The sequence below is a fragment of the Lissotriton helveticus genome, chromosome 4_1 (genome assembly GCF_964261635.1).
Source record: "Lissotriton helveticus chromosome 4_1, aLisHel1.1, whole genome shotgun sequence".
Classification (NCBI taxonomy): domain Eukaryota; kingdom Metazoa; phylum Chordata; class Amphibia; order Caudata; family Salamandridae; genus Lissotriton; species Lissotriton helveticus.
The window spans coordinates 37,535,117-37,560,007 of record NC_136063.1 but is presented as its reverse complement, the minus strand read 5'-3'; the positions used below and the strand labels follow the sequence as shown (position 1 = coordinate 37,560,007).

Here is a 24,891-nt window from a genome sequence, read left to right as displayed (position 1 = left end):
CATGCTTCCAAGTCCTCCAACCACCATAACAACTCCTCCCGAGCCTCTTCCGAAATTACAACCTGATCTCCATACCACAAACCCTTCCTGAGAGCATCTGCCTTCAACCGCTGTAAAGCCCTGTAATGAAGAGGACCTGGGAAAACTGCCTGAATGGAAGAAGAAAACAAACCAATCACCCTTGCTAAAGCTCTCAAGTTCACAAAATCCTTTTCCAAAACACATTTCACCTCCGACTTTATCTTCAGTACCTTCTTTTCTGGCAAACTCAAACTTGCTTTCACAGTATTTACATTGAAACCCAAAAACTCTATACATTGAGATGGAACTAAAACAGACTTTTCTTTGTTCACTAAAAAACCTAGATTCTCCAAAAGATCCATACAAAACGACAGCTGAATCTTCAACTCCTCTTGACTCTGAAACAATAAAAGAAAATCGTCTAGATACATAATCATCCGTACACCTCTCTCCCTCAAAAATTTCGCCACTGGTCTTAAAACCTTCGTAAAACACCAAGGAGCAGATGCCAGACCAAAAGGGAGAGACAAAAACTGGTACAACTGACCCAACCACCTGAACTGTAGAAACCTGCGACTCTCCTCCGCAATCGGAATCGTGAAATATGCATCCTTCAGATCCAACTTCACTAACCAATCCTTCTCCTGTAAAATATCTCTTAACAGATGGATTACTTCCATCTTGAAATGCCTGTAAACCACAAATTGATTTAAATTCCTTAAATTTATTACTGGCCTCCATCCTTTTCCTTTTTTCTCCACCAAAAATATAGTACTTACAAAACCCTTGAACTCCTCCGAGACTTCCACGATTGCTCCTTTTTTTAACATTTCCAAAACTTCCATCCTCACAATCTCTTGTAGTTCTCCATTGAACACCAGCTGATTCGGTTCTTTTAATTGAACTGGAAAATCCACCAGTTCCACAACATATCCTCTCACAGCTCCTAAAACCCAACTGTCTCTTGTAATCTTTTTCTAATTTTCCTCGAAAAATCTCAACCTTCCCCCTACCTTGTCTGGGAAAGAACCAAAACTTATCTTCATACTTACTGAAGGAACTTTGAGTAAATTGTGCTCTTCCTCTTGGCTGCCGCCCTCTTCCAAATCCTCTTCCTCTTTGCGGGAAAAATCCAGTCGCAGACTGGAAGCCTCTGAACGCAGCTCTACCACCTGACTGATATTGGGCCCTCGAGAATCCTCGGCCAGGGAAACGGCCCCTTCCCCCAGCCCTGTCAAAAACACCTATGTTGAAGAATCTTTTAAGACTGGTTTGAGCCTTACCCAAACTTGTAAATGTGGCAACATGTTTGCCAACTCCTTTAACCAACCCTTCTCCAAACAAAAACCCTTTTGGGTCATCCGTTGGTTCTTTCTTTGAAAAATAGGCCAACTTTGGACTAATCCTCATAAGAACTCCTTTTCTTCTTTCAGAAATCAATGCTGCGTTTGCATTTCCCAATAAGCAAACCGCCCTTTGAGACCATCCTCTCAAAAGATCTAAATCCACCGCAACCTTCTTCATCTTTGCCTCCTCTGCCATATCTAGAATTCTAGCTAATGGCCCTAGAATGTCCAACAACCTGTCCTCACACTGTTTCAGAGCTCTCTCAATTCCTTTCCTAGGATCTCGATCCATCTTCTTAAATAAAAAACGTATAAGATCCGGATCCAAATCAGGTGTTAAACAAGCCTTTCCATCTAACACAGGCCTAGAACACTCAGCCCTCATGACTGCTCTTGCCTCTTTCTCCAAAGGCCTGCGAATCCATAATTTTATGAATTCTGCAACATGTGGCAGAGGCCACCAATCACCACTTCTGGGATGTCTTATTAAATCAGGACTAAACATCTCCTCACCCTGAGGATCTTTCACTAAGCCCTTCTCTTTCCTTTCTTTTTCATTCTTATCACTGTCCATGTTCCATCTATCATCATCAGAAGTTTCAAGAATGAACTCATCCGCATCACTCTCTTCATCATTTGAAATCTCCTCAGAAGATTCCCCAATTTCTTGTGTACCGCAAGGACACCCTCTTTTGTGCCGCTCTGGACACCTCCATCTCTTGTGGCGCTTGAACCACCTGTTCCTTTAAAAAACCTTACATCAATATCAATATTCTTAAGCTTCTTAGCTTTTTTCCCTTTTTTCACAACCTCACTACACTCATCTTCATTAACTGACCAAAATTCCTCCTCCTCATCATTGTTCAATCTCCTTTTTCTTTTTAAAACACTTTTTAAAACATACTTCATCGAATTCTTAACCTCCTCCTGAACTATCCTTCTCAAATCAGGCTCCCTTGACCCGTCTCCTTGTTTCTCCACATTTACCTCCATTTCTTTTCTCAAAAGCAACAAAACAAGTAAATTCCTCAATTAATCTTCTTTCCGCGATCCTAATCTCCCCCTCAAACAACAGTTCCAACCGTCGATCGGATCGTGTCACAAAGAGCGCACTAACGCATTCTAGTCCTCACTCAAGATGGCCCCCAAAAACGTCATCACGCACGCATGCGCGATGACGCGAACGCCGACTTCATCACAACGAGAAAGACCTTCGCTGTTCGCAGCGTCTCCCCCGCCTCGCCGACTCTGTCACAACAAACCTCGAGCCAGCGCGAGTCGAGTAAGTAGCTTCGCGACCCCGTTATTAAAAAAATAACGATACACATACTTTCTTCAACTAAAATCAAATTCCATAAGCCTTTGAACCTAAAACAATAAATAAATAAACTCAGCTCATATCAACCACACCAAACCCGAAAATTGGGTTATCTTTGAACATACATACTAAAAACATCAAATGTGCATAAAACACCTCACTCTCAAACCTCAATCAAATAAAAACTCACTCTCCTTATTATTTTAAAACATCTAAACATCCAAACTTAGTCACTGAATCACACTTAAATTATATATTTCAGAGTATAACACAAGAGTACTTATCTGCAAGGAGCAGCAAAATAAAAGAGGAAGATGGCTGCTGTGTTCTGAGTTATATTGTGTTTGAACATTCTATGTTCTAGAAGTTTGTTTTTTGATGATGTAATACTTCTAAGTGCTGCAAGGAGTGGTGAAATAAAAGGTTATGCATAATTCTAGCCTCCGGTCTTGCCATGAAATCTGTTCATCCAAAATATCCCTTTCTTAATGATGTCTCCTATCCTTATTGTTTTTATATAAATTTAATATTTCCATCTGGCTCTCCAAATGATAGTTGATGTTGAATGTAGTTAATCCATAAAATGCTCACTTGCAAGAGTGATATCTACTAATCACTGAAATGGAAAAAAGAGAAACTACCTGTTGCCTTCATATACCATAGTCTACACTCGCAAATGAAAAGCACATTTCTTATGTTTCATCTCCTTTATGTACTTCTGCGCCAATTTAAAGCATCATGGAAATAACAACACAGTAAAATAATCCTAATGTCTATTATGGATTTCTTATACTGAAACTAATAAACATATTTTAAGTATGTCCCCCAAACTACTTATTGCCAGTAAGAAATACTTAAAGAACAAGTTACTTACCTTCGGTAACGATATATCTGTAAGAAACAGTAGTTAGTATTAGATTCCTTACCTTAGAATATCCCCAGGCGTCAGACTGGATCCGGAAATTTTTGCGTAGCAGTACCCTTGTGCATCAGTAGGCGTCGTCTGCGGCTCCGTGTCCGTCGCCGGCGTCGTGGGTGCTGTGATGGTGTCGTCGGAGTACTTAGACGCCGCCTCCACGCGCTGACGTCAGTTCTTAGACACAGCTTTTCTGCGCCAGAAGCGCAGAGCCATGTTGAAAACCAACACTGGTGCCATTGAAACTAGGGCCCTGAAAGGGGATGACCTTAACCCTAGATATCGGTTCGCAGAACGGGGAGGATGGATGGGGTAAGGAATCTAATACTAACTACTGTTTCTTACAGATATATCGTTACCGAAGGTAAGTAACTTGATCATCTGAAAGAAACAGGGTAGTATTAGATTCCTTACCTTAGAATAGATACCCCAGCAATACCAACCCCGGTGGTGGGTCTGCGAACCAATAATCGCACCAGAAAGTCCTGGAGGACGGAACGGCCAAAGAAGCCATCCCTCCGGACTTGGCTGTCCAGGCAGTAGTGTCTTGCGAACGTGCGCAGCGAGGCCCACGTAGCTGCCGGACAGATGTCCTGTAAGGGGACTCCCCGGCCAAGGGCAGTAGTTGCCGCCGTGGCCCGAGTGGAATGGGCCCTCAGCCTAACAGGAGGCTCCTTCTTCGACATTGAGTAACAAGTTTTGATACACAAGACGACCCACCAAGAGATGGTCCTCTTGTGCACCGCCCGCCCTTTCTTAGCGCCCACGTAACCAAAAAAGAGTTGGTCATCCACCCGGAACTGGCGTGTGCGATCTAGATAGAACGAAATTGCACGTTTTGGGTCCAGACGGTGGAGCCGCTCTTCCTCTTTTGAGGGATGCGGTGGCGGAAAGAAGGTGGGCAAGGTGATAGACTGCCCGATATGGAAGGCCGTGACAACCTTGGGCAGGAAAGAGGGTCTAGTCCGCAACACAACCTTGTCCGGATGGACAGAAAGGAAAGGGGGTGTGGATGAAAGAGCCTGGAGCTCACTCACTATCCTGGCAGAGGTGATGGCAACCAGGAAAGCAGTCTTCAGAGTAAGAAGGCGGAGAGGATAGTTTTGAAGTGGCTCAAAGGGAGAGCACATCAGAAAGGTTAGGACAAGGTTCAAGTCCCACTGAGGCATCACAAACGGAACAGGAGGGAACATGTGTGTGATGCCCTTCAGAAAACGAGTTACAATAGGGGACTTGAACAAAGAAGGTTGATCAGGCAGCCTTAGAAAGGCTGCAAGGGCAGAAAGGTAGCCCTTGATAGTGCCCAGAGCAGAGCCCTGCTGGGCAAGAGAAACAAGGAAGAGAAGTACCTCAGAAAGAGGGGCAGAGAGAGGATCCACAGCCTTTGCTGTGCACCATGCCACAAATTTGTTCCACCTGCAGGCGTATACAGACTTTGTGGAGGGACGCCTGGCTGTCAGAATAACATTACAGACTTCGTCAAATGGCCTCAACTGTCGCCGCTCAATCTCCAAGCATGGAGGTGGAGACTGGACAGGTTCGGGTGGAGGACCGTCCCCTGCTGCTGCGACAGAAGGTTCTCCTGAAGAGGCAGACGTACCGGGGGATCAACTGACATACTGAGTAGCTCGGGATACCAGTACCTTCGTGCCCAGTCCGGAGCCACAAGGATGACTTGGGCCCGGTCGCGTTTGATCTTCTTCAGCACTTCTGGGCAGAAGTGGTATAGGCGGAAAGGCGTGCAACAGACCGCAACTCCACTCGTGATGAAAGGCGTCTCCGAGCGAGTGCCGTCTTGGAAATTCCAACGCGCAGAACTGATGACATTGCGCGTTCTCTTCTGTGGCGAATAGATCTAACCAAGGCTCTCCCCACTGCAGAAAGAGACCTTGCGCCACGTCCGAGTTCAGACGCCATTCGTGATCCATCATGCACCGGCGGCTGAGTTCGTCCGCTCTGGCGTTCAGAGAACCTACCAGGTGTTGAACCACCAGGGTCACGCCCTGATGTAAATACACAACAGAACAGACCAGGTCTAGAAATGGTGTGTAACTTATACCAGTGACTGTGAAGCAGTGGGATGTAAATGTGAACAAGTGTTATTGGAAACGAAAGCTAATGAAAACAAAATCTATTGAAAACAAAAGCTAAAGCAAATCCCATCAGCCCACCCTTCTGGTGGAGTTCACGTCATGTGGGAATTGCTGGTCATTCCATGCCACATCCGGCCATGTAGTGCCGGTGTGGAAATGGATGTCCATAATCTAGACATGATGTTCAACATAGAGTAGTGTTAATAATGTGCAGTGCTCAAGTGATGATGGTGAATAAAATTGACTACCCGGCCTCTAAAAATCGTTTAGACAGAAGTCCGTGTGTCAAGGGTTAAAAACACGCCAAGTAGTAAGACTACCTTCTGGCGCTGTGCAGGTTGGTCGACATGTTTCAGCCTTAGGGGCATTGCCCCGGCTTTCTTCAGGACCTTAGACATAGAATAGCTACTGCAACTATAGTTACAAGTGATGTGTTAGGTGAGAAAAGACAATAAATGTACTAAGAGAAAGTTACATATCTACCAGGAACTTTAACGCTTAAACGTCCACTGGTGGGAGAGAAGCGTATCTTCTTCCTAAACTCTAACACTCTAAACCTACCTGCTTGACGCTGCAAACGCCGCCACAGCCAGGAGCATTCCTTTGGGGTCGCGAGGGCACCCGGAGTCAAACCGCCACCGCCGAGAGTCATTTGCAAGCAGTCCACACGCGCCGCCGCTCCGGGACTTCAACTCCCGGCAGCCTACGCGGCGGCGCGCTTTCTAACGACGCGAGGGCGCCAGGAGGCGCACAAAAGCGCCGCTGACACCGGCAGAGCGGGGGAGACACTCTAAACCTACCTGCTTGACGCTGCAAACGCCGCCACAGCCAGGAGCATTCCTTTGGGGTCGCGAGGGCACCCGGAGTCAAACCGCCACCGCCGAGAGTCATTTGCAAGCAGTCCACACGCGCCGCCGCTCCGGGACTTCAACTCCCGGCAGCCTACGCGGCGGCGCGCTTTCTAACGACGCGAGGGCGCCAGGAGGCGCACAAAAGCGCCGCTGACACCGGCAGAGCGGGGGAGACACTCTAAACCTACCTGCTTGACGCTGCAAACGCCGCCACAGCCAGGAGCATTCCTTTGGGGTCGCGAGGGCACCCGGAGTCAAACCGCCACCGCCGAGAGTCATTTGCAAGCAGTCCACACGCACCGCCGCTCCGGGACTTCAACTCCCAGCAGCCTACGCGGCGGCGCGCTTTCTAACGACGCGAGGGCGCCAGGAGGCGCACAAAAGCGCCGCTGACACCGGCAGAGCGGGGGAGACACTCTAAACCTACCTGCTTGACGCTGCAAACGCCGCCACAGCCAGGAGCATTCCTTTGGGGTCGCGAGGGCACCCGGAGTCAAACCGCCACCGCCGAGAGTCATTTGCAAGCAGTCCACACGCGCCGCCGCTCCGGGACTTCAACTCCCGGCAGCCTACGCGGCGGTGCGCTTTCTAACGACGCGAGGACGCCAGGAGGCGCACAAAAGCGCCGCTGACACCCGCTTCGCGGGACGCCCGGACGAAGCCCGGGCAAAGGGCGGGCCATCTGAGGCCGTCCGAGGTCGGCCAAGGTCGGGTTGGGCCAGGGACTCTGCACACCTTCTGATAGGCCTGCTGAGGATTGCTGCAATCCGGATTTATTGACTCACAGGTACATTTATTACCCCTCATTTTGATTTGAGCTTTGACTCAGCACTACGTCAGTATATTATTGCACACATGCCTGGTAGAAAGTTAACCCCTGTTACAAACACCATGGAGAACTACCTAGTCCAAAAAGTGACTAGGATAAATAGCGACAGAAGGTCTTCTTTGGGCTTAGATTCATCCACGCAATCTCCACTATTAGATAAAGAGACCGAGGATTCCTTCGATCTGCTAAATAGTAGTCTCTCTGGGGAGGCGCATGCTTCTGCTCAGGACTCTGTTACTATCCAGCCCAGTGGTATAGTAGCCAGTACTGCAGATAATAATGAACATGAAGTAGTGACTGTGACCCCTTCAACCAGTGAGTCCAGCATTGTAAAACCTGTTCCTATTCCTGCACCGAGGGTTACAGGGGGCAAGAGGAAAGTTATACAAAAACGGGGGGGACTAAGGTCAGCCAAAAATAAAATAGCTTCGCCACCAAGGAAAAATTCTGATGAGGAGGCGGACGACTCGTCTGATGAAACTTATGTGACCTTCTCTAATGCTCAATTTCAGAAATTCTGCAGTTTGATGGACACAAAAATCAAAGGGATAGTTAAACCTTTGATAAGTAAAATTGATAAACTATCCGCTGAGGTATCTAAACTGCAAGGTTTACTTGGAAAAACCCTGGGAGAGGTGGGAAAACTCCCTGAAGTCATTACCTCTAGTGTTCAATCCTTGGCGAGCGAAATTCAATCGATTAAAAGTAACGGACCGACTTCTACTGTTGTCCCAAACCTCCCAACGGCCCCATTGATAAATCTAACGGATGATACCCTTGGTGCTGTACCCTCTGCCCCTCTTCTTGGTGAACCTAATACTGCGCAAGGGTCATTTGAGCTGGTGGTGGAAGCCTCACCATTAGTTCTTGTACTGGCTAATGTGCCTCCTTTAGTTTCTGGGGAAGTTGAATCAACATCATCACTCCTTAATAAATCCTTATCTTGGCTATCTGACAACATGTCCATATCACCGTGGGGCAAACAGCAACTAGCTGAGGAATTGGTAAACGCAAGAAGAGTTGAGTGGATCGGTAATAAGGAAAAAAAGTTCAAGGGAGACTGTGTAGTCCTCAATCTCTCTGACCCAGAGGTTCTACCGAACATCTTGCCTCATATTTTTCCGCCGCAGAGACGATCTACTTCTATTGTACCATTGACTCTTGACTTTTTCTATCCTCGAAAGGGCAGAGGCCCCAATCCAAGCACTCTAAGAACAAAATGGAATGTTATACCCAAAAGGGGCAGTAAGAATTTTGGCTCCGTTGAGTGGGGACTAGGTCTGGAAAACAGATTTTCTGCCCTTTCCAATTTAGATGCTTGTGATTGACAAACAATTAGTCATTTGCCCCTGCTAGAAATTTGTCCAGATGCTTGTATAATTGAGGGGCATAGTCGAGTTACTGGTGCGCTAAATAATCTATGTAACCCTGATGTCGCTGTGGGACTACTTCCTGCAAATAGTAATGTTAATGTTACAGTTGATGCAGAGTTGCATGGGTCTGATCACAGTCCTGTAATAAGTATGGTACGAGCCTCTGAAAATGTATTATCTTGGAACATAGCTGGGCTTAGTTCGAAAATGGACTGTGGAGAATGGCTTGGGTTTGTCAGTAAGTACGATGTTTGTATTTTTCAAGAAACATGGGCCTGTGATCCTGTCTTTGCTTTGGGGTACTTGAACTTCTACGTACCAGCTTCTAAAGGCCCCAAAGGGAGACCGATGGGGGGTCTCACGATATGGGTCCGCCAGTCCCTGAGGATTGTAGTAAAAAATCTGGAGCTTAACCTTAAAGATATACAGCTTATTAGATTCACGAGGGACTCATCCACTTCCATTGACATTTATAATGTATATGCTAGAGGAGGAAGTGGAGGTAAATCTGTAGTCCTATCGTCTCTGTATAGTCTCCTAGACACTCACTCCTCTGGTAATAATATTATACTGGCAGGTGACCTAAATCGTACCTTTGAACCCCTTGATACAGGTGAGGCTTTTTTAGGTGCGGAGGAAGATAAGATCTGGGATATCCCCGCACTTGATTCAATCCCAATAACTCGTTGGACTGAGGATGTTCTAGGTTTAAATGCTATGTGCCTTGAACACGGGTTAAGGGCTTTGAATGGTCGTACTAAGTCAGACAGAGTGCCAGCCATGACTTTTAATAATGGCAGATCCGAGAGCCGCATTGACTATGTCATATGTAGTATGTCCTTATGGTCATCTATTATTGATATGGAGGTCAAGGAAAGGCCAGAGAGTGACCATAACCCCCTATGCGTTCGCCATAAACTGTGTCTGTTTGATGTTATTGCACCTAGTATTTTTGCTGATCCTTTACCCCCATTGATTGTGCCAACTAATGATTTACGCAGGCTAAGGTGGACTACTGTTAAAACAGATCAGCTGGTTCTAGAAAAAATAAGTATGGCAACTGATAAGGCTATCATGGCCCTTGAGGGTGAGGTTGCGCTCCCCCTTAGTAAAAACAATGTTATCAAGGTCCATGAAGCTCTTTTTAATGAAATCAAATGCCATTTTCTGAAACCGGTAAATAAAAGGCGGATCTGCACCTATAGAGCAGCAAGATGGTACAATCATGAATGTAGGGTGGCAAGAACATTTTTGGGTGATGCAATCAAAAACAAAAACCTAGAGGTTATTAGATTAGCCAGGAAGCAATACAAACAGTGCATAGCAAAAGCGAAAAAAGATTGGGACGAGGAACATTGGAATAACTTAAAAAGTGCAAGTGACCGGAAGGACTCTAGGTTATTTTGGCATTTAGTCAAGTGGGGACATGACAGGTTAGAAGAGGCTAGTTCTAATAATGTCCCACAGGACGCTTGGGTCAAGTTCTTTCGTGATCAGTATGCTTCCAGAGACCAGGCGGTAGATAGAAGATGTATGCCTTCATTACCAGCAGAGGAGGACATCTTCACTCAGAGTGAAATAGTCACTGCTCTTAATACTGTTCGAAGTGGGCGGGCTCCTGGAATTGACGGGGTTCCGGCAGATGTTTTTTTAAATGACACTGAAAAATGGTGCAAATACATTTATCTGTTAATAAATTTTATCAGCAGAGGTGCAGACATCCCAGTAACCTGGCGGGGTGCTGTAATTATCCCTATATATAAGAAGGGAGATCGAGCTCAGCCTGGTAACTATCGCCCCATCAGTTTAATTGATACTATCCAGAAGGTAGTGGGGCGAGTAATTGTCAATAGGTTGCTAGATTGGATTGATGATAACAACATCTTATCCCCCTTCCAGGCTGGATTTCGCAGGGCAACCAGCACTGTGGATCAAGTCTTCCGTTTCCAACTGATACAGTGGAAGACCGTGGTGCTAGGCGGAGATAGCCTGTATGCAGCATTTGTTGACCTGCGGGCTGCCTTCGACCTGGTACCTAGGGCTAAACTGTGCGAAGTGCTAGAGACACTAGGTGTCCCTGGGGACCTGTTGACTTTAATTATGCGTTTGCATGAGGGCACCTATGCCAAGATACGCTGGGGAGGGTATGGGAATGACACTGCCGAATTTCCCGTAGAGCGCGGGGTTCGTCAGGGTTGTTCAATGGCCCCTACACTGTTTACCCTTTTTATCAATGGTGTAGTTGCCCGCATGCAAGCTCGGGCCGTGGATGCCCCTTCCTTGGCAGGTGAGAAAGTCCCAATTTTAATGTTCGCCGATGATACTTTAATTTTATCAAAAACACCAAGTGGTCTGCAAAAGGCATTGGCAATATTTGATGAGTTTTGTGTTGATCACGGTCTGGAAGTGAATGCGTCCAAGACAAAACTCATGGCTTTTAATCCACACAGAAATTTTAAATCAAATATTTCCATGAGTGGTCGCATTCTGGAACTTGTAAAATCTTTCACTTATTTGGGGATTCTTATCTCCAATGATAATAAGTGGCAACAACATCTAAATATTGCTATACTGAGGCACAAGCAGCTAGCTGGCACTATTATCAAGGAGCATAGGAAATCACTGACAAAACCCATTAAACCTCCCTTGATAATATACGAGGCAAAAGCAATTGGGTCTGCCTTGTATGGTGCGGAGCTTTGGGGGAATGAAAATCTCCAAGAGCTCCAAATATCAGAAAATAAATTTCTTAGGCTGTTAACAGGTACCCCACAGAGCAGTCCGCTATTGCCCCTGCGTTATGAGTTAGGAAGGAGAGAAATTTCGGAAAAGGCTAAATTACGTCCGATCCTATTCTGGCGTAGACTATGGACTACGCCAGAGCTCTCTCACTACGCGGATGGGTTCATTGATGTTATTAAATCTGACCATTACCACAAAATCAGATGGTTTAAAACATTGAAAATTGCACTGTTCAACTTAGGACTAAATGCTCTATGGACCGATCCTGCTGGGGCTTTATTCCCCACTAAGATCGCTTTAAAAAACATTTTTTGGGAACATGTTGCGAATAGGAGCATGCTTAGTACTAATAATGGGACCTTGACTACCAGTTTCCTAGAAATCAAGATGTATCCCAATTATGAAAAGTATTGGGATTACATCACGATCCCCATGGACAGAAAATTGTTATTCCAACTGAGGGCAGGCTCGCTCCCTCTTCGTAAATTAACATCTAAATGGAAATCAGGGGGCATAACCACTTGCCCAGTCTGTGGGGTAGGAAATGAAACTTTAGGTCACTTTTTGTTTTGTTGCCCAGTATACTCTGTTCCAAGGCGTGTCTGGTTGGCTCCTATGTGTAGGAACTTAGGCACAAAAAGTAGTATGGTGGCGTTGCGTATCGTAAAATCCACTACTGAAGATTGGATCAATATTGCCATTGCAAAATATTTGGGGTGGGCATGGGTCTTCAGGCAGAGACTGTTGGTAAATTAATCACCCTCTACCAAATTGCCTAGGGACTGCTAGACATATGTCTATTCTCTGTAATTGTTTAATAATAGTCCAGAGATTGCTAAACTACTGTTTACTCTCTGTAATTTTTTAGCTGATCAGAGACTGCTAGATCTTTGTCTATTTTTTGCTAATGATTATTAACGTATCATCGGTTAGAACTTTTAACGTTATGGATTTTAGAGGATTCTCACATTGTCATTACGATTGTTATTCCTCTGGCTTTTTTGATGGTAATGATCTTTGCACCTGTATATATGATGTGTCAGAGTTTTATTAATTGTTCAATTTTTGTAGGTATTACGCTTTTTAAAATGTTTATATTGTGTATGTGCTTTGTCTAAATTGACTCTGTAAATTTAATCGTGTTTTACTATATGTTTGTATGTCATGCTTTTATGAGTAAAACTCGAATAAAGCACTTTGAACTTGAACTTGGTATCTTCTTCCTATCAAAAAAACAAAAATATTGTACAACAACACTAAATTGCACACAAACAGCCCTGATGTCCCAGCCACTGCCAAAGGCGCAGAGCCTCTTGTCAGAGGGTCCACGACCCCACCCCGTCCTGTTTGTTGCAGTACCACATGGCGGTGGTGTTGTCCGTGAACACCTGCACTACACTCCCCCGGACAGAGGGGAGGAATGCCTTCAGTGCTAGACGAATCGCCCGCAGCTCCAAAAGGTTGATATGGAGCCGGGACTTCGCCGGAGACCAGAGGCCTCTGATCTCCGCCTCTCCCATGTTGTCTCCCTAGCCCTGGAGGGACGCGTCCGTCACCACCACGTGCTCCGGTTGGGGAAGGGAGAGGGACCTGCCGCTGACCCAATCGCGGTCCATGAGTCACCACTGTAACTGTCTCGCAGTGCCCTCCGAGATCAGGACATGGTCGGACAAGTTGCCCTGATGCTGGGCCCACTGAAACTTCAGGTCCCATTGCAGAGCCCGCATCGCCACCGTGCGTGATGCACCAGAAGGATGCAAGATGCCATCAGCCCCAGTAGCCGCAGCGTCAACCTGACCGAGACCCGGGATAAAGGCTGAAAGAGTGGAATCAGAGCCTAAATATCCCGAACCCGCTGTTCAGGAGGATAAACCCGAAACTGCAGCGAGTCGAGAACCGCTCCGATGAAGAGGAGCATCTGAGAGGGGCACAGGTGTGACTTCGGCACATTGATGGAAAACCCCATTTGGTGCAGGAGGTCTGCCATCGTCAGGAGGTGGCTGACAACTGTCTGGGGCGAGCCGGCCTTCAACAACCAGTCGTCGAGGTAGGGGAAGACTGAAAGACTGAAACCCCTAACCTGCGCAGATGAGCTGCGACAACCGCCATCACCTTCGTGAACACCCGTGGGGCGCTGGTAAGGCCGAAGGGGAGCACGGTAAACTGAAAGTGCTCGTGGCCTACCGTGAACCGCAGGTAGCGCCGGTGGGCCGGCAGGACGGGGATGTGGAAATATGCATCCTGCAAGTCCAACGCTACCAACCAGTCTTCTGGGTCCAAGGCAGCTAAAACCTGAGCCAGTGTCAGCAGTTTGAACTTCTCCTTCCGGAGGAAGCCATTGACGTTCCGTAGATCCAAGATAGGGCTCGGCCCCCTTTGCCTTTCTTGGGTACCAGAAAGTAGTGGGAGTAGCAACCACACCCTACTTCTGGCCCAGGAACGCGCTCGATGGCCCCCTTGGCCAAGAGGGCCGTAACTTCCTCCTGCAGAAGTCACAAATGATCCCCCGATACGCGGTGGTATTGCGGTGGCATGGCTGGAGGGGTCGTCTCGAAGGGAAGGGAGTAGCCCCTTTGGACGATTTGCAGCACCCACCTGCCCGATGTGACAGTGCGCCAGGTGATGGCGAACCCTGCCCACCACTGGCGTCACATGGGCCTAAAAGCACAGACTAGGAGAGTTTTGAGGTGGATGCTGCGGGGGAAAGTGTGGACTGGCCTCGCCGTTGTCCACGACCGCCGCCACGGCGGTTTCCACGGCTGCCACCGCGTTGGATGTTAGTCTGCGGTCCATGGCTGGCAGCACGTGTGAGGACGCCCCTTCCTTGGCCACGAAAGGAGCGAAAGAAACCCGTTTGCTGCCGCGGGGCCAAGAAGCCCAAGGACCTGGCCGTAGCCCTGGAGTCCTTAAAGCGCTCAAGCGCATGGTCTGCCTTGTCGCCAAAAAGGCGACGGCCATCAAACGGCATGTCCATGAGGGTATTCTGGACATCGGCCGAGAAGTTGGCGGACCTCAACCAGGCGTGGCGACAAATCACAACCGTCGTTGCCATCACCCTGACCAGTGAGTCGGTGGTATCCAGCCCACACCGGATGGAATACCGTGCCGCATCCCGGCCTTCCACAAGGGCCTGGCCGAGTTTAGCCCGTACCTCCATCGGGCATTCTGGCAGCACGTCCGCGACCATGTCCCATAGGGAGTGGGTGTAGCGGCCCAAGAGGCATGCGGTATTGGAAGGCCGCAGTCCCAGACTCAGGGAGGAGAACACCTTCTTGCCGTATTGCTCATACCTCTTGGATTCCCGGTCAGGCGGAGCTGTCGGGAATGCGGTCTGGGAATTTGAAGCCTGGATGACCAGGCTCTCGGGGGTGGGTGGACAGGAAACAAGGGTCGCCCGTGGCCGGGCGGTGGCATCTGGCCACGTTCCTATCTACAGGCGGTCCTGTAGCAGGCCTGGACCAAGTGCCCAAAAGAACATCATTCAAGGCCTCATTAAACAACAGCAGAGGCTCAGCCAAGCTTGACTGCAGTTTGAGGACCTCAGTGAGGAGGTTAGTCCTCACGGCCGCAACAGGGAGCTCAAGGCCCAATGCCTTGGCCGCCCGCGTCAACACCATACTGAAGGTTGCCCCCTCCACGGTAGGAGGTGAGACAAAACCAGTGTCTGGCGAGGTATACAGGCCACTGGCATCCCCAAGTCCACCTGTCCATTCCTCCTGGGACTGACACTCCCGTGTCAGAGGGTCCTCAGACCCCTCCCAACACTCCTCATCACCCATCTTCTGATAATAAGGGTTGTCCAATGACTGGGCCGGTTCATTGAAGTAAAAATCTCCAATCGACGTCGAGAGCAGCGCCCAGCGGTGCCGGAACCGGATCGAGGGGGGCGTCGGAGACGGCGCGCCCGAAGACGGCGCCGGAGGTGACACCTGAGGGACCAGCGCCGGTGAGGTCGTCAGGTCAACCGGCGATGACCTGGATCTAGAAGCGGATCCAGCGGGGCCCTGCGGTGCCGGGCCCGAAGGCGCCAGCGGCATCCGCCGAAGCACCCGCCGGCATCGGGGCCGAAGCACCCGACCCGCTAGGGCCCCCAGATGGGTCCGCTGGGCCCGAAGGCGCGGCGGAGCCCGCCAGAGGAGCGAGGGACTTCATGGCCATGAGGAAGCACTCGTTCTCCTCCGACGTCGCTTGCTGCCCAGGGACCGGAGGGTATGGGGCAGGTCGCTATGCCCGTGAGCGTCGGGGGGAGTCAGAAGAGCAATGACGCCTCTTCGACTTCTTGTGCTTACCTGACGACTTCGAACCTGAGAAGTGATGGCGACTCCCGGAGATATGATGGCTCCGACCTCGCGACCGGTCCCTCGACCTCCGTCCGGACCGGGACATCTCGCGGCACGGGCCGACTGCCGGAGCTCGAGCCGCTTGTGGGACCGCTCCAGCCTAGCTTTCGAAGTCAGGGCCCGGCAGTCAGAGCAGGCCTTGTCGTCGTGGTCGACGCCGAGACAGTGGAGGCACCGGCGGTGAGGTTCGCAATCCTCACAGCGTTTAAAATCTGGCATCCATACCGGCACCGATCGGAGTAAAAAGTTCAGTCAAAAAATGACTAAGGTACCACTTTTTCCGGATCTGCGCTGCTGGCGTGGAAAAAAGAAGAACTTACGTCAGCGCCCAGAGGCGCCGTCTAAGTACTCCGACGACGTCATCACGGCGCCCACGACGCCGACGCTGGACGCGGAGCAGCGGAGCAGCAGACGACGCCTACCGACGCGCAAGGGTACTGCTACGCAAAAATTTCCGGATCCAGTCTGACGTCTGGGGATATTCTAAGGTAAGGAATCTAATACTAACCTGTTTCTTTCAGATATACGTTGCTAAAACCAAAGGCATTATGGCAATATCTGAAAACCACTTCTTTGCATTTTGAAGGACGGATAGGAGAAATCATTGTATACCCCATGAAATTTTTGTCCAAAACAGAGACAATATGAAAATCCCTGATGAGTTTGATGATTCAGAAAAGCTACGGTGAGAAAACCTCAAGCACAGAAAAGGCCCATGAAGACTGCTTTGATCTCTTTGTGACACCCGTGATTTTAGAACACAATAATAATGCTTTTTAAGTGGCATTATTCTTAACTCTATTAGGTATGATACATTGTAAACAATGTTTTCGTCTGTTTTTAGTCATATCGTGAAGTTAAAAAAAAAACAAATACAATTTGTACAACTCAATTCAATTTTGCGCTGAAAGCTCAATCTAAAATCGATAAATTAATGCAAGATTGGCTACTTTTTTTGCAAACGTTCAGACCCCCCTTTGCGCTTTTGCATCCCATGTATTTGAAGATAAATATTGAATATGACTTGAAATAAAGTTTTTTTTCTATGTCATTCAAGGGCACTTTATAGAGATTAAGGGGGCTGGCAGAGCAGACGTGGACAGGTAGAATAGAAAGAAGAGCATGGTGACTAGGGGTGAGCGGAATTTGCTTAATCGCGCTATGCAAATCTCCGCGAAAGGGTACAAAATCTCCGCGAACACGCAGAAATTCTGAGAACACACGGAATTGCTTGTTCGCGATGCTTTTTTACTGTTCGCAATCACTGTTTGCGTGCTATGGGGGAAATATCTTGCAAACAAGCAAAAGATTTCGCAAAGTCGCGGAACGCAGAATTTTGGACAATTTTGCGTTCTCCGCGTAATGCGAAATTACCCAAATTCCGCAAATAACGCGAACAGAAATTACTGCCCAGGCCTAATGGTGACAGGATTAGAAAATACCTAGACATCAAAAATGGTGTAATCTTACCTGCGGCAGCCAGAATGTATGGATCTCGAAGCAGGGTAAAAAGCGCTGCACCTTTGGCACTCTTGAAAGAAACATGATATGCTATTATTACAACAAAGCTCTCCAATGCCAAATTTACCTTATTACCCAGCAATTGTTCCACCGCATTTCCAAAAGCATCCAACCACATGCAGTACCAGTCTGACATTGATATCACAGTACCGGCTGGCCCTTTTCTCAAAGGTTATGACCAAAATAAACCTTCCCTAGATGCACTGCAAACATGGATTTACTGCCCAATGCTGCTGCATTAGCAGCTTGCTATCTCTAGAACATATATGACAAATATGATGAATTTTCATGAGGCACCCTGGTCTCTTAAGAGCGGTAGTATGATTCAAAACAACCTGCTCTATCAGTTTCCACCCCATTGATTCTTGCTGTACCAACCTGATCTCTCCATGGCACACAGTACCAGACTGACTTATCGTAAAATGCAGAGTCTTACTTTTAAAGCACTTATTTAATGTATGAGGGATTCGTACGTGTCGAACAGCCATCACGAGAAGTCTGGATTCCACAGACCCTCAGCTAAATTGTAAACTTTTGAAGTTTTTACAATCTCATGATAAAGCAGTAAAATAGGATTGTAAGTAGTACTCAACATCATAAGGACCCTGTTCAGTCGTAAGACTATATTGTGGTAACGTTCTAGTTGTTGATCAGGAGTGCCGGATCCGGAAGCTCACATACCGGAACCGGATGGTGGCCATTTTGTGTGGCGCCGGCCGGCTCAGTGAGTGCACGCAAATCCCGGCGCTCCGGGAAATAAATAACTTAAACTCACAGCCCGACTCCGAGCTTCATTTGGGGTAAAACGGAACATTTTACAATGGCGACGAGACGGGATTAAAACCAGAAGTAACAACGCTGGTCCCACAACGAAAAAAACAAAACAAAAGAAAACAAAATATCACCATACAAATTATACTAGAGGTTCCCGAACCCACAGAGCACCCCAGCACAGAGCCTCAGGCGTCGTCCCGGAGCACGGCAAAGGACGTCGGACAGTGCGTCAGCCGACTAGAAGTCAGCATTAAAGCCACCCCACCACGCAGGATACATACACCCCAAATCGTCTTTGAGAACGAAGACTCCGCCCATCCAAGTGGCGGCTGGTGGGGACAAGAGTGGGAAAAAGGGCCCACAATGCGCAGCACAGGGACAACGTGGTCGGCCCACCAACGAATGCAGCCAAGGGAGGTAGCGACACCCAGCGAGTAGCCACCCCACACCAAGGCACGCTGGCGGATCAGCAGGAGAGGGGTGAGGCGCCCAGCAGAGCAGACAGAGGTAGACCACGCACAAACCAAACCTCAGAAGGAGCCACACGTGGCGCGGGCAGCAGGGAGAAAGACGAAGAAGACAGCGAAACCAGACAGGCTCCAGGCAGCCCGCCCAACCACGCTGTTCCCGCCCAGGCAGTCCCGAGGGGCGACGGCAGGATGGCGACACCATCCACTTCCCTCACCCACATGGTGCCTTTCCTTCCGAAGAGGGGGGAACCCACGATGCCATGGGAAGACTGGAAGAGATACTTCCTTAATTGCTTGGAGGCCTTGGAGGACGAAAGTGAGGCCGCCTGCACGAGCCTAAGGAGACGGAAGATACTATTGCACAATCTGGGCCCGGAAGGATTGAGAGTATACGACACCATTGTCAAGGGCACTAGGGACGCGACCGACACAGACGTGTTCAGGCATGCCATAGAGGACCTGGACGCGCACTACAGACCTGTGGTGTAGGTGGCCATCGACAGACACAACTTCTTCCAAAGAAAACAAGGGAGTGGTGAGACGGTGGATGAATACTTAGCGGCTCTGCAGAATTTAGCCCTCACGTGTAAATTTGGTGCCCTACACAACGAATTAGTATGAGATCAAATCATAATGCACACGACGAGCATGCACGTTCAGGAAAAACTGTGGGTGAATGGAGACGCTCCCCTGAAGGAGGTATGGGCCTTGGTGAAGAAGGCAGAGATGTCCAAACGATGTGCACAGGCAGCCAGGAAGGACGGTAGAGGCACACAAACAGTCTGCAGAGTCATGGTGCACAACAAGGGAGACAAACCCAGGCAACGGGAACCACCAAGGGATCCAGACTCCAGGAGAAACCAACAAACGGGAGGAGAAAACCCGAAGACAGGCAGGGGAGGAAGACCAAGCTGCTACAGATGCGGAAGCGCATCTCACCTGGGCAACGACAAGGTGTGCCCAGCGTTCAGGGCGAAGTGTGCGTTCTGCGGCATATTTGGGCATTATGAGAAAGTGTGTCGCCGGAAATCCAAAAGACCCACCGTCAAGTACATAGACCAAGGAAACCAGGAACATGAAGAAACGCAAGAGGAGGAAGAAGACCTGGAAGAACTCCTCTACATCGATGTCCAAGTCCTAGAAATGGGAGGCAAAGAGTCGGACAAGCCAAGACTCGACATGCACATGGGAGGAGTACCGATTGAAATGATAGCAGACTCAGGAGCCCCCATCACGATCGTCCAAAAACAAGTATGGGAAGAGAAGTTCAAGACTAAAATAAAGGAAGAACTGCACCCCATGGACGTGAGGCCTGTCACCTACACTGGGCAGAGAATACCCATGCTAGGGTATTGCCCATTACTATTCGAATTCAAGGGAAGACAAGCCAACTGCAAACTATACGTAGCTGAAAAAGGACCATCGGTACTCAGCTGGAAAGATCAAGGCGCCCTGGGCATCCTGTTAAATCCCGGAGGCATAGAGAAAGTGTTGATCATGAACATGGAGAGAGAACAAGAAGATGAGGCTTGGCACAGAGAATATCCAAAGGTGTTCAGTGGGCAGATAGGTGAGCTGGCCAAGTTTAAGCACATGATACGGTTGAAAGTAGGAGCGAAACCGGTCATCCACAAGGTCCGAAACATACCATTCCGATGCAGAGAGGCAGTGCAAGACAAACTGGACAGGTTGGAGAAAAGTGGGGTGATACAGGCCATAGAGAGTGCGGAATGGTTATCTCCCCTAGTGGTAGCCCAGAAGCCCAACGGGAAGGTGAGGCTAAGTGTAGATCTCAGAGAACCTAACAAAAACATTTTAATAGACAAATTCCCACTCCCACGCATCAACGAGATGCTGGCTATGACAAAAGGGGTTAAGTGGTTCTCGACGGTGGACCTGTCATCAGCTTACCACCAAGTGAAACTCCATCCGTCCAGCACCCATCTTACATCCTTTATAACACCGTTCAGATGTTACAAATTCGTGAGAGTGCCGTTTGGGCTGGCATCCGCGGCAGCGGTATTCCAAAAACTGATGCACAGACTCTTTCAAAAGGTGGAGGGAGTTCAATTCTTCCAAGATGATATCCTCGTAGTGGGGAAAAAAAAAGCAAGAGCACAACGAGAAGCTCCACATCGTGCTACGCACCTTACAAGAAAACTGACTCACGGCGGAATGGCCAAAGTGCAAGTTCGGGGTCCAGTCCGTCACCTATTTGGGTCATGAAGTAAGCGAGAAAGGGATTGAGCCAAAGAGAGCCAACATGGAGGCGATAAAGAACGCACCAGCCCCAGAAAAAAGGAAGACGTCAGATCGTTTCTGGGCATGGCCGAGTTTTATAGCAATTCATCCCCAACTTCGCCACCAAGACGCACTGCCTACGCCAATTGCTGAAGGAGAGAAACGGGTTGAAGTGGACCGAAGAAGAGCAGGAGGAATTTGAGACTTTAAAGCGGGAAATGGGCGAAGCCATACCACTTAAGGGTTTTGACCCGGCAGCTGATTCCATACTCACCACTGATGCCAGTGACCGGGGCCTGGGGGCAGTATTAATGCAAAGATCTGACAAAGGAGATCAACAGTCAGCTTCGCGTCCCGATTCCCTGGCACCAAACGAAGAGAAGTTCAGTGTCATCCAAAAAGAGATGCTGGCTGTGGTGTGGCGATGGAACGCTTTAGACAATACCTTTGGGGAGCCAAGTTCGTGGTCGGCCCAGATCATAAACCCCTGATAAAGGTTTTAACGTCTAGTGGACATGCGCACGCCACCCCGAGAATAGCCAAAATGACACTAAGACTATTGGATTTTGTGTACGAGGTGGAGTACATACCGGGACCTCAGAACAAAGTAGCAGACTTCCTGAGCAGGGCGGCAGCCATGGAAGGAGTGGAGGAACAGGAGAAACCTGGATGGGAAGGCTATGTGGTGGCGACCGTACAGGACATGGAGCAAGTGATTAGTGTGCAGGAGTGGGCAGAGGCCTACAGACTGGATGAGGATTTGGAGGTGATCAAAGGATACGTTATTCATGGGTGGCCTGAGAAGAGGTACCTGAAAGAGGACTTGAGGAGATACTGGGAGGTGAGAGAAGAGCTGTCTCTGGGGGAGGACCCCCTTTTCCTACTCAGAAGAGACAAGATCATCCACCCCCGAGGTCTCATTGAACACCTGATGGCGTTGTTGCATGAAGGACACCAGGGGATCATGAAGACCAAAGCCCTAGCACGACAGGCGTACTGGTGGCCCGCGATTGACGCTCAGGTAGAGAGGTACGTGAGACAATGTGACTCCTGCTCCAAAGCGGACAAATCTCAAGTAATGCTGAGACCACAGTTGGGAAAATTCCCCATGCCGGGAGGACCTTGGGAAATGGTGTCTATCGACATAATAGGACCAATCCTGAACATTGAAGGAATACAGAAGTACGCTATAGTATTGATGGATAGGTACTCCAAGTGGCCGGAGGTGGAAGTGAAGGACACAGTAGACTCCGATGCAGTGATCGCATTCTTGAACGCAGTGTTCATTAAGGAAGAAATCACTAAGATCCTAACGTGCGACAATGGGCCACAGTTCGTCTCAGCCAAATGGGAGGCCTACGTGTCGAGAAATGGGATTGAAGTCAAACACACTCCCATATACCACCCAGCGGGAAATGGCCTGGTGGAACGTTTCAATCGAGGAATCATGGGAACAATCCAAGCTGCAATAAATGATGGACTCGATTGGGAGAAGGAATTGCCCAAGATGCTATGGGCCTACCGCATCACGCCTGGCAGCACGGGCTACAGCCCCTTTAAGGTGTTAAGGGGAAGAGAGCCGTTCACCAAGGATAATATCGCATGGAGGCAAATGGTAGTGCAAAGCAAATGGTCACCAGCAATAGTAAGGAGGAACCTGGAGAAGGCACAAGAGACATACACAGAACAGTTCAACAAGAGACGAAATGTGCAAGGAGTGGCACTTGAGAAAGGTGACTGGGTGAGAGTGAAGGTAGCGACCCTGAAGAGGAAAGGAGAGAGTAAATTCACGCCGCCCCTGCAGGTGATTGAACCATATGCCCGATCAGCATTACTCAGTGACGGCAAGATTTGGTCGCAGGACAGAATGGTCAAATGTAGCAAGATACTGAAGTGAACGACGGGAGCGGATGAAGACGTAGAAGGAGACGCAGGAAGGGAGAATGTGGAATGTAGAGGAAAGAGACAAGAGCAAGTAGATGGAGGGACACAGCACGTGACCGTCCTGTCCTGTGCAGAAGCGGTCGCTCCCCTCACCTCCTCCTCACCTGGTATCGTAGCGTAGCGCTTTGACTCTACCAAGTGCTCTTTCTACTGCTAGCCTCTGTTGTTCATTTGCGCACTGCTGGGCTTTGTATTGCTCTGTGAATTTTTGATTGCTGAGTGCATTTGAGTGCATTTGCATTTGCTGAGTGCATATCGTAGCGTAGCGCTTTGACACTACCAAGCGCTCTTTCTACCGCTAGCCTGTTGTTCATTTGCGCACTGCTGGGCTTTGTATTGCTTGGTAAATTATTGATTGTTGAGTGCATTTTATAACATCTGCTGCCAAATTTCGTAGCGCTTCTTACCTTACTATTGCGCTTTGAACCGCTAGCCACTGCTGCATTAAATCTCCCCCATAGCGCTCCATTGTTGGTATTGCTTTTTGCCCCATCTCGCCCTGCCCTGCAGCATTTGTTATTGTTGCTGCCATTTTGTTTGCTGGGCCGTCCCACACCGTCCCTCCACCTCACTCCTGCCTCCCAGCTTACCCTCCCACCCACTGAAGCTACACGCCGTCCGCGACCTCGTGGAGAGCTGTGACCGTCCTGTCCTGTGCAGAAGCGGTCGCTCCCCTCACCTCCTCCTCACCTGGTATCGTAGCGTAGCGCTTTGACTCTACCAAGTGCTCTTTCTACTGCTAGCCTCTGTTGTTCATTTGCGCACTGCTGGGCTTTGTATTGCTCTGTGAATTTTCGATTGCTGAGTGCATTTGAGTGCATTTGCATTTGCTGAGTGCATATTGATTGCTGAGTGCATATCGTAGCGTAGCGCTTTGACACTACCAAGCGCTCTTTCTACCGCTAGCCTGTTGTTCATTTGTGCACTGCTGGGCTTTGTATTGCTTGGTAAATTATTGATTGTTGAGTGCATTTTATAACATCTGCTGCCAAATTTCGTAGCGCTTCTTACCTTACTATTGCGCTTTGAACCGCTAGCCACTGCTGCATTAAATCTCTCCCATAGTGCTCCATTGTTGATATTGCTTTTTGCCCCATCTCGCCCTGCCCTGCAGCATTTGTTATTGTTGCTGCCATTTTGTTTGCTGGGCCGTCCCACACCGTCCCTCCACCTCGCTCCCTCCTCCCAGCTGACCCTCCCACGCTCCGCCCCCTCCACTCTTCATTTATGACAGATGGACCTACGCGCAGCGCCCACACGCAGCGGTCGCGCCGAAGGCGCGCCAAAGGTAAGCCCGTCTACGCCCGTCCGCACCTGGACCGCGCCCAGCGCCAGACACCCTGGTCCCCATAAAATGCATCACCTCCCGCACCACATACAACGCCACAACCCTCACAGCCCTTAACCCCGGCCGTCCACCAAACTGCCACCAAGCCGCCCCAGGACACACCCATGGACCATTCACCTGCCACTCCTGCAAGTTCAACTGCATCAAAACCCACACCAAATCCACTAACACCAAACAGAGATCCGACACTAACCACCTAAAATGCATCCTTCTCAACACCCGCTCGGTTCACAAACACGCCATCGACCTTTGGAATCTACTCGACACCATTTCTCCGGACATCGCCTTCCTAACAGAAACCTGGATGAATGCCTCATCAGCTCCAGACATCACCATAGCCATCCCGGAAGGCTACAAGATCATCCGAAAGGACCGCACCAACCAAACAGGAGGAGGCATCGCCATCGTCCATAAGAACTCCATCCGAGTCTCAACCAGTTCAGACGACAACCTCGCTATCGCCGAACACCTTCACTTCCAGATACACACCGACCCCAAGACCACACTCAGAGGCACCCTCCTCTACAGGCCACCAGGACACCGTACACAATTCAGTGAAGACATCACTGACTTCATCACCCCACACGCCCTCCCCTCCGAGGAATACATTCTACTGGGAGACCTCAATTTCCACCTGGAAAAGAGCAACGACAGTAACACCACCACCCTTCTGGACAATCTCGCCAATCTCGGACTCAAACAACTTGTAAACACCCCCACCCACTACGCAGGACACACACTCGACCCTATCTTCACCTCCAGCT

General features: G+C 49.0%; 1 protein-coding gene across 1 annotated transcript in view; it reads right to left on the bottom strand.

Annotated features, from left to right (window-relative positions):
- Positions 1-24,891, bottom strand: part of LOC144827835 (chromaffin granule amine transporter-like) — a 548,688-nt gene that overhangs the window by 344,550 nt on the left and 179,247 nt on the right. The window contains exon 8 of the mRNA XM_078686001.1: positions 17,300-17,360. Coding sequence (XP_078542127.1) covers positions 17,300-17,360 — 61 coding nt within the window. The remainder of the gene's footprint in view (positions 1-17,299; positions 17,361-24,891) is intronic.